This window comes from Elephas maximus, chromosome 10, assembly GCF_024166365.1.
Source record: "Elephas maximus indicus isolate mEleMax1 chromosome 10, mEleMax1 primary haplotype, whole genome shotgun sequence".
Taxonomy (NCBI): domain Eukaryota; kingdom Metazoa; phylum Chordata; class Mammalia; order Proboscidea; family Elephantidae; genus Elephas; species Elephas maximus.
In genome coordinates this window covers 24,434,026-24,445,000 of record NC_064828.1, presented here as the reverse complement: position 1 = coordinate 24,445,000, position 10,975 = coordinate 24,434,026, and the positions used below count along the sequence as shown (strand labels likewise).

The following is a 10,975-nucleotide window of genomic DNA, read 5'->3' as shown; positions in this document are numbered from 1 at the left end:
CAGATTACAGTTAAAGGACTCAGTTTAATCCTCTCTTAGCAAATTCTCTATTTAGTACTGCCGGGAATTCTGCCTATGAAAAAGCTGCTTAAAAAAAAAGAGAAAGGGAGAGAGTCGTCTCCCTGTTCTGAAGTCCTTAAAGAAGCCTGCCCTCTTTTGTATTTCTATTAATTACTTCTAGTATTATTCCTTAAGAATTAAGGCACAGGTTATTATTATCTTTGGTTCATAAATACTTTATATGGAACTCCTTCTCTCTTTTCAGAAGTGAATGTTACTCACTTCTAAGTGAAAAAAGCAAAAGATTTGATGACAGTGTCAACAAATCAACACAACATAGAGCAAAGAGAAGCTTCTCTGTGAGATTGACCATCAACAACAGAACTTCAATAGTCAAGTGAGGATTCTTCACAATAAGGTCCATCAATTAAGAGATCTTCCTAAAACTTATCAGCTGATTGCACACTCTCCGCATTGCCACCTTCATTTCTTGATTCCTGAAAGTGTAAATGATAGGATTCAGGAAAAGGGTGAGAACTGCATCAAAGATGCCCAGAAACTTATCTAGGTGTATGGATGGAGACGGCCATGTATAGAAGAATATCAAAGGACCAAAGAACAAAACAACAACAGTGATGTGAGCTGAAAGTGTGGACAGAGCCTTAGATAAACCAGCTGAAGAGTGTTTCTGAACACTGACCATGATGACAATATAGGAAATAATCAGAATGAAGAAGGAGCCCACAGAGATGAATCCACTGTTGGCCGTGACCACGAACTCCAGCCAGTAGGTGTCTGTGCAGGCCAGTTTGATGAAGCGAGGAAGGTCACAGTAAAAGCTGTCCAACACATTGGGGCCACAGAAGGGTAAGTTTACTACAAAAGCCAATTGAACCACAGAGTGAATAAGGCCAACCACCCAGGCTGACACCAAAAAAGAGATGCACATTCGTGGGCTCATGATGGTCAGGTAATGGAGAGGCTTACAAATGGCCACATATCTGTCAAAGGCCATGGCTATGAGCAGCACCATCTCCACACCACCAATGACATGGATGAAGAAGATCTGAACAATGCAGCCACCAAAGGAGATGACTTTGCGCTTTCTGAAAACATCATAAATCATCTTGGGGGAAGTGACAGAAGAAACACCCAGGTCAATGAAGGAGAGATTGGCCAACAGGAAGTACATGGGGGAGTGTAAGTGAGGGTCAGAAGTCACTGTAAGGACAATGAGGGAGTTGCCCATCATGCTTGCCACATAAAACATTGAGGAGAACACAAAGAGGACAAGTTGGATCTCCCAGGAATTGGACAGTCCCAGGAACACAAACTCTGATACCACAGAGTGATTTGCGCCATCCATTGGTTTTGCCGGTGGTGCTATCTAAAAGAAGAGGACAGAAAGAAATATAAATTATGAGTATTATATTAATAATCTAGAAGGCTAAAAGTCAAAATTATGAAACCCTATCTCCTCAGTTGCTGCAACAATGAGCTGAAGCATAGCAAGTATTGTGAGAATTGCTCAGGACCGGGCAGTGTTTCTTTCTGTTGTATATATGGTCGCTGTAAATCGGAACCAACCTGATGACCCCTAACAACAACATCTACACTTTGGCATTTCATCCAGCCTTACACGCTCATGGACCCTAAAACTGTGTTTACACAGAGTAGTTGGTACCTGCCATGTGGAGCAGTTCTCTACCAACAAGTTGACTCTGCATTTAACGCCTGTGACGATTAATTTCTTCTATCAATTTATCTATCTATTGTTAGTTGCCGTTGAGTTGGCACTGACTCATGGCAACCTTATGTATAAAGTAAGGTTATAATAACTTAAAATGTCTAGGATATGGTACCCAGTTTTTAATGAATGATTAACCTTGTTGATTCTGTGAAGGTATTTTGTAGAGGTGGTTAAAATCTCCAATGAGTTGACTTTAAATTAAGGCATTTACCATTGATAATGTGAGTGGGGGTTTCATTCAAGCAGTTGAAGGCTGTAAGAGACAAAACTGAGGTTTCCCAGAGAAGAATTTCTGCCTCAAAACAATAGCATCAAGTCATGCTTGAGATTCTATCCTGCAAGCCTGCCCTAAAATGTCGGACTTTCAACCCCCACAATCGAGTGATCTGATTCCTTAAAATAAATACCCAAATATATTAAGTAACTTGACCAGAATCAAATTTATTTAATGTTAGAACTAGAACTAGAACCAAGGTCCACTGACTCCAAGATGAGTAAGCCTATTGATGTTCAGTTGATTTTGACTCGTGACAACCCTGTCTGTTGCAGAGTAGAGCTGCTCCATGGGGTTTTCTTGGCCATGATCTTTACAGAAACAGATTGTCAGGCCTTTCTTCTCTGGCACCAGTGGGGGATTTAAACAACTAACCTTTAGATTAGTAACCAATTTCCATTGAGTCGATTCTGACTCATATCGACCCTACAGGACAGAGTAGAAGAGCCCCATGGGGTTTCCAAGAAGCATCTGGCTGATTCAAAACGCCAACTTTTTGGTTGGCAGCCGAGCTCTTAAACACTGTGCCACCAGGGCTCCTTTAGGTTAGTAGTCAACAAAAACCACTTGGAGCACCCAGGGACCTGTACAAGATCAATAATCGTCCCAATTTCCTTCTTACTTTCATTTACCTGTAATTATCCAAAGATTCATTCAGTCCACACAAAATCCTGTGGCAGAGCGATGACAGAAATCATTCAGGAGAGATGAGCCCCTTTTATGGCTAATAACTGTCATATATTGAAACACCAATGACAGCTGCTTAGCCTCCATGATTAACTATCCCTGACAACTGTCTACCAATTAATTAATGTACCTCTGTGTTCCTGAGAAAATTGGCACTTTGTTAAAACATTTGCTTTTACACTAATTGTTTGGGTGAATACCCCCTTTTGGAGCAAATGGTCTTCTAAACAGACTCATACCAGAAAAATGCCAGTTGGATCTGCTCCAGCCACCTTTATTTCTTCAGAGGGAACTGAAATCTCTGAAGAAGTTCCAGCTAACCACGTGTTAGTCTGTATTCAAGTTTCATCTCCTTCAGGAAATCACTGTTAACTACTCCAACCAATTTGTTTTCTGTTTCTTGTGTTTCATTTTAACCCAAATGAATCACAGAACTATTGCATCTGTGATATTTCTTTATAATCTCCAGAGCACTGAAAAGTGCTGGATGCAGTGAACAGCTTGAGTCTACCATTGAACCATAGTATACTGACCTTATCGTCAGTCTCAGTGTGGACGCAGAGACTCTAGGCTCATCTGGGGTTTGACACTAAAAATAGACTCTTGTGTATGATTGTGTCATTCTTTGAATTTATCTCTATTTTCACATTTACAACAACTTATAGCAATTATTTTTATTATTTTTAATGAAGCTATATGGTATAATGAATCGAATATAGCTTCAGTATCTGAAAAAAACTGTATCTTATCCAGCTATGTAACACTTGATGGTATTAGGTTGCATACATTTCATCTGTGAGCCCTTTTACCCATCTATAAAACAGAAATGATGAATGTTTCATGGAACTATTATGAGAATGTAAAATAAGATGTGTCATCAAATTCAGTTAATTCTTCTTCTGAAATGCATCTGGTAATGGAATTAACCTACCTGTCCACAAAAAAGGAATAGATAAATGAATTATCATGTATTAATATGATGGAATGAATTGCTTGGAAATTAATCTGAGTGAAGTAGATTTACGTTTCTCATCATGAATAAATCCAGAAAATGTAATACTGAATGAGGAATATCAAATTATAAAATAATACTTATAACTTTTTTTAATTTTTGAAGAATCAATAGTTATTATATATTATTTACAAATATGTACATATGTAGAAAATGTATACAAAGTTGAACAGGAAAGATACCCAACAACTTCAGAACAGTGAGTTTCTTTGAGGAGAGAGAAAGGGGAATTTAATAGAAGCAGAGATATCAACTGAATTTGTGATCATTTACCATAAAAATTTAAAATTCTGATTAAAAACAAAGATAAGTGTTCATGTGTTAAATCTGGAGGTAAAGTGTACAGTATCAATCACATAGTTTTGGTACTTTTTAAAATCATTGATACATATCGCAATGCTTTTTTTAATTTAATGCATGTGCCATGTCCCTGTTCCTTTCTCTTCTCACTGTCCCTGCTTGCTCTCATCAGCCTCCATTAGGGCCATTGCAAAGCCTCATCACCAGTCTCTCCTACTTTTTATCTATTCCAACAAACATCTATCCACATGCAAATAGACCTGAGATAGTGTTAATAGTTTAACGGATCCTTTTTGCCTCCACATGGCTGCAAGCTTCTAAAAGAGCATTCAAAGCAATTTGGAATCTAGTTCTTTCTGAACTAATCTTCGACATTTCTCCTACTCCATTTCTTGCACCAAGTGGCTCAGAAAAACCTGCTTATTACCTAAAAATGCTGCATACTCCACAGGCTCTATGCTTTTGAACCTACTTGTCTGTCTTCCCCAGCTCACCTTCTACCACATCCACCTGCTGCTCTTCTCTCTCTGGGTAGAAATGAAACTTATGCTTCAAATAACCAAAAACCTATTGCCACCAAGTCTAATCTGACTCATAGCAGCCCTATAGGACTGAGCAGAACTACTCCATAGAATTTCCAAGGAGTGGCTGGTGGATTCAAACTGCAGACCTTATGGTTAACAGCTGTAGCTCTTACACAGTATGCCACTAGGGCTCCTTCTAAAATAGTGATAGGTATAGCAAATGATGAAGCCACAGTGTCACTGTGGTTAAGAATTTGGCTGCTAACTAAAAGGCCAGCAGTTCCAAACTAGAAGCTGCTCCTTAGAAACCCAATGGGATGGTTCTACTCTGTCTAATAGGGTCGCAATGTGTTGCAATAAACTCAACAGCAAAGGGTATAGTTTGGTTTTTTGTTTTTGTTTTTTTTCTTTCTTTATAGCAAATAATGTATTTATAATATCACAGTTCAACACAAATACGAGAGGATATAACTAGAAGATGATTGAAACTATGCCCAATGAATGAAGAAACTGGGTAAAAAAAAAAAAAGAGTTGTAAAAAGAAAAAATAGAAAATAGGGAATTACAAAAGAGAAGAAGAATTTGGGGAGAAAAAGTAAAAGTGATTCAAATGAAAAACCTGAAAAGAAAGAAGAAATGAGAAAAGTATGAATATAATGTATAAAAGGAAAAAAATATTTTAATTTAAGCAAAGGTTGTTTAGGAGCTCTGGTGGCATGGTGGATAAGTGCTCAACTGCTAACTGAAAGATGGGGGTACAAACCCACCAGCCTTTCCTCAGGAGAAAGATGTGGCAATCTTTTATGGTAAACTTTCCAAAGATTACATCCTTGGACACCGTATGGGGCAGTTCTACTCTGCCCTACAAGGTCACTATGAATGGGATGCCACTCGATACCAACAGTTTTTTTTTTGAAGAGGTTGTTGTTAGCTTCCTGGAGTGGGCTCCAACTCATAGCGACCCTCATGTGTAACATATCGAAGGGTTGCTCCATCTTGCACCATCTTCAAGATCACTGGCATGCTTGAGTCCACTGTTAAAACCATTGTGTAGTGCTTACCAACCTAGGAGGCTCATCTTCCAACATTATAGCAGATAATATTTTGTTGTGATCCACAGAGTTTTCATTAGATGCATTCAAAAGTAGTTCACCAGGCCTTTTTTCTTATTCTGTCTTGGTCTGAAACCTCCACTGAAACATGTCCACCGTGGATGACATGGCTGGTATTTGAATACTGGTAGCATAGCTTCCAACATCATAGAAACACACAAGCCACCACAAGACAACAAACTGAAAAATGTGTGGTATAGAGGTTGTTTAGGAGATAAAATTTACATTAATTTCTAGATCCACTCTTCAGAAATTGATAACTCTAAACAAATTATTGTACTGTGTCTGCAGGTATCTTTTAAGTGCTAAAGCCCTTGGAAAAAGTTCTCAGTAACTATCAGTTGTATAGTCCTCCCAGTGAATTTATTTGCCTTTTCGCTCTCCTATCCCTATTCATGACATACAAACTGGAAGTTTGAGAAAAGCGAATTTAAAGAGGAAAGGGATATAAATATGGAATGTTTTAGGATCATATTGAGTATTCCTTGTTGTTGTTGGGTGCCATCAAGTCAATTTTTGACTCATAGCGACCCCATGTGACAGAGTAGAACATACAGTTTTCTAGGCTTTAATTTTTATGGGAGCAGGCAACCAGGTATCTCTTCCACGGAGACACTGGGTGGATTCGGACCACCGACCTTTGGGTTACCAGGCTAGCGCTTAACCTTTGTACCACCGGGGCTCCTTGAGCTGTCTTTAAATCAAAACCAAACCCATTGCAGTTGAGTCAGTTCCTACTCTTACTGACCCTATAGAACAGAGTAGAACTGCCCACAGGATTTCCAAGGAGCAGCTGGTGTATTCCAACTGCCCACGTTTTGGTTTGCTGCTGATCTCTTAACTACTGCACCACCAGGGCACCTGAATATTCTTAGTTATGCAAAAATGGGTACTGGAAAATGAAAGTAGGCAGAATCAAGAATAGTTTTTGTTGCGGCTATATTAAAAAGAAGAGAAATATATAACCGAGTATCAGACAATATAGATACTCATATTGTTTAGGTCATCAAAGATTTAAATACACTTGACACATAGAAGGTGTGCTCAAGCCTGAGCAATACTCTTAGAGGGGTTTCTACATGGACACTAGGAAATGATGTTTATTCACCTGGATGTTATCAAATACCTACAGGGGAAAACTCCTGGTTCATTATGTTCTGAAAACACCTTCTTATAGATTGACTGTACTCAAAAAAAGGAAGTTTTGGAACAGATTTTCTTGAACAATGTAATTATGCTTATCATTAATTAAATTAAATATCCACAAATTAGTCGAGGCCTAGTTATTTGTGTTCTATTGTGTTTAATCCATTTTCTTGATTCCTACAGAATTGATCAATCCTCTGAAAGACTTCCACGTATTTACTCCTTTACAGATGAAAGAAATATTGGTAATTGAGGCTCCACATAATAGAATCATCAAGCAGTCCACTCCTAGATTGAACAAGGTATTAATCTAACCCATTCACTTCATAGATATTTGTTCCTCAGTCTAAGAACGAGAATTTAGCACCTCCCTCAGCTCAAACTTCCTGCATTTTCTTTCAAATTTTCACAAAACCTTCTTTATATTCAATTAAAGTCCTATCTCCTTTAGTTTAAAATGACCTCTTATTTTTTTTGTAACTGCATGCAGTATAAATAATTTCCAATATTGCTTCAAACAACTTATTATGTACATAAACTCAACAAACTAAGGCACCCCTTAGCATTCTTTTTACAAGAATCAATGAACTAAATACCTTTCATATTTCCTCTTACACCAAAAAAAAAAAAAAAATTCACATTTCTTGACCTTCTTCAAAACACTCCTTCATTCTACTTACACTTTAGAGACAAAATTAATACAAAAACTCTCAAAGTCTAAAGCACCTAAGAGAATGAGGGAACTAATTTGATCTCCTGGAAATGTTGATTTGTTTTTAAGTTTCCACATCCTATATCAAAATGACAGCACATTGGAATTTTTGTATTTATTTTGAATTTTTTGATATCCAGGACTCTTTTCTTCTATTCCGGTTTCTATGTTTCTCCAGTTTAGCCATTTGGTAAGTTTCTAATAAATTTGGTTCCATTTTCACAGAAAATGATCAGTTAATACTTCGTCTTTTTTGGATTTGTCTTGAGAAGCTAACAGAGAAAATACAATAACCCTTCTGCTTTGTTTTTTTGTCATGTGTCATCAATGTGTCCCGCCTTTTTAGCAAGTGACAAAGTGAGAATCAATCATGTAGTAATTACCGGTAACAGCGATTAAGCGAAGCCTTTACTAAATCCAAAACACTACAAAGCCATTTGACATTTTCTAATGTCTTTCACATTACCTTAGATACAGTATTGTTTTAGTTAAAAGTCAAGGTCACAATTATTCTCCTATATTATTCAATTCTTTACCTTGAAGGCTGTCTGTTCTGCTTCCGGATAACACTCAAGCCCTTTAGGAGATGACACACGTCCATAGCATTTCCAACAACAGAAACATGTATGCCTCTACAGTTACTCTTCCTGTTGTTAAATTTGTTTAAATCCTCCCATTATACCTGCATAGAGAGTCTGAGCTTTGCCTGCATTCGCTTAACACAAAGTGTCACAAAAAAATCTTGCAGTTGAAGGAAATGAAGCTTATTAACAGCTCTACAGGAAAATGACCAAGGGATACTGCAAAGACATGAGTTTAGAAGGAACTCAGGGGTCCAGAGACTTTGCCCCTGGAGACCTGTTTGGTTTGACCAAAGCAACCAAAGGTTTGAAAAACTCATAATAAGGCACTAGAGAGGAAGAGAAATGAGAGTGGAATATTTTCTGTTTAATATCTTTGTCCCGTTTTGCTGGCAGTTTACAAATATTAGAAGTAATATTTTAAAATAAACATAAAACTAAAATGATTTTATTATACACATATTGATCATCTCTAGAAGCCAATATGCTTAACTTTTGTATAGTTAAATAGTAGGAAAATGCACACAAATACTTCAATTTTAAACAATAGAATATTGAGTAATTACGGCTGTGCACAAAGATTTAGCTTCATGGTTCACTCCAGTGAATAGACCTTAAAACTGAAACTACTGAAGTATTTGCCAATTGAAGATAAATTAAAATATTTGTTACATCCACATACCCAAACACTCAACAGCCACTATAAAAAATTTCGAGACTTTTTATAGTTAAAATATACTGTTGAGTGAAACATTGGATATCAAAACAGCATGTGTATTATGTTTCTGTGCTTTTAAATACATACAAATCAAGAGAAATGAACAATGAACTTTTATCAGTAAGTACTTTGGCACAATGGGATTGCTAGGTGAGTATACAGGAATCTTAACTTTAAACCTTGTACATTTCTATGAGCCCAGTTGCTGCTGGGACACTCAAATTAGATAAATTGAGAAGAGCATAATAATGGAGTATTTACAAAGCTGGGCACTGTAAAGGAGAACAAAGGCTGGAGCACTATCCCAATCTAGTAACAGCAGAGGCAGTCTCTGACTCCCAGGACAGAGGATAGTAGAAAAAAACCTAGAAATGAAGAGCTTAGTGGAGAGGGCCACTGAAGAAGAACCCTGCCAGCCCATTGTGATCTTACAGAGAAGTGATAAGTATAAATGACCCCATCTTCCTCACCATCATCTGTTATTGTGATGTCTTGCTAGAGTTCCACTTTGGCCAAACCAACTAGAAAACTGAGGACGAGGAAGTCTATTAATGCAGCCCTTTCACGTCAGATTCCTAAGGCACAAAGTTGAGTGGAGAAGGGTTGAGTGGAACTGGAGGGATAAACAGTAGCTGGCTTTTACTCTCTATATCTACTCTTGCCTTTTATCCAAAATACAAATAGAACAGGAGAGATAGTACTTTGAGTAGAACCAATTGAGTGTTATAGAAGAGTAACTATTTCTTGTATCATTGCAGAATGATCTAAACCCAAAATATTAGCCACCACCAGTGTTCTTCATATCAGTTAGGCAGGGGGGTGGGGAGGAAGAAGACAAAAATAATTAACACAAAACATAGCTGTCATAACCCCCATTTCTGTAGATAGACATGAGGCTTATGTTGATAACAGAATTTCCCTCACTTCATCTTATTCTCCATCATTCTTCACAGGTAGGGTAGTCTACTAGGTGGGGAGAACAAGATTTCATTCTTACAGGATATTAGTCCTGAGATGATCCTTTGTTTATTGAGCTCTCTGTGTTTTCCACTGACAAGAATTGTTAAGCAGAAGAGTGCTTAGAAGCACCTCTGTTAAACCCCTGAGTTCTGGACTTAATACTCCTTCTCCCTATTATGTACTGGAAACCCAATTTCCCCTGGCAATTGGGATTTATGACCCCCAGCAAGCAGTATTGATCTTTGACCCAAGCAAAAGTGTGCTTTCTCCTGGTCCACTTCTTGAAGAGCGCCGCAAATTAGCCCTTCTCCAGTCATACTCTTCACCATGGGGTGAAAATTTCACGGGATCAAAGAGATGTACATACCTGAAGCCTATGTCACTCTTTCTTGACCATATTCTGGGTCCCCAGGATCCAGGAATTACTTTCCAAATACTCCCAAGTCCACAAATCTGTATTTCTAATATTTTTATAAAGACAGATAGATGATATAGAGCTATCACATATATGTACCCATTTAGAGAAATAGAACATATTGTATTACAATTTTGTTAGCTTAATTTATAACTTTCAAATATTTCAACATATGGCTTGTGAACTTCCATTTTAACTCAGGCACCAGGCCCCACATTTCAGGGACAGGTCTTTTCCTGCCCGTTGGTTCAGTGACATGAGGAGAGTTCACAGTAGTCAGGGCTCAGTCTCAGCTGTGCTCTCTGGAACACTAGGACCTCCAAACCCACTAAAATCTAAGTTTTCAAGAATAGGAAGCAAAATTTTCCCCACAGGTTATTTGGCCTAATAATTAGTGTAACTTCTTCCACCTTGGGTTAATGTGTTCTGGTTATGGGAGCGATGACACAATATGTTGCCACTGGTTTAAGGTATATACAGCATCAAATAGGACAGCAGCCAAACTTGATAAGGGCTTATCTCACAGTTTGTACAAAAACCGGGCATTCAGCAGGTCATTCCATCACTCTATCAAGTCAGTTTCTGAGTGATGGAGCCTGAGGAAGTGCAGGGAATTGTGTTCCTGTAAGCTTGTTGTTACACATTATTTTCTATAAAAATGTGCCCAGAGGCAATATTTTACGTGATATAATAGCAATAGATAAAGTAAGAAAGGTGTTCTCTATAGTCCTGAATGGTGGTTCTAGCAGATCACTATAGGTGGGAAAGACAGGTCAATATCCAG

At 37.8% G+C, this 10,975-nt stretch overlaps 1 protein-coding gene across 1 annotated transcript; it reads right to left on the bottom strand.

The window, feature by feature from the left end:
* Positions 1-427: 427 nt before the first annotated feature.
* On the bottom strand, positions 428-1,366 carry LOC126084114 (olfactory receptor 4F3/4F16/4F29-like). The gene has a single exon (XM_049898366.1). The coding sequence runs from the start codon at positions 1,364-1,366 to the stop codon at positions 428-430; it is 939 nt and encodes a 312-aa protein (XP_049754323.1).
* Positions 1,367-10,975: the final 9,609 nt, after the last annotated feature.

What these genes read in the sequence shown, in the direction of transcription:
- LOC126084114 (XM_049898366.1), bottom strand. Translation starts at nt 1,366, where the DNA reads ATGGATGGCGCAAATCACTCTGTGGTATCAGAGTTTGTGTTCCTGGGA.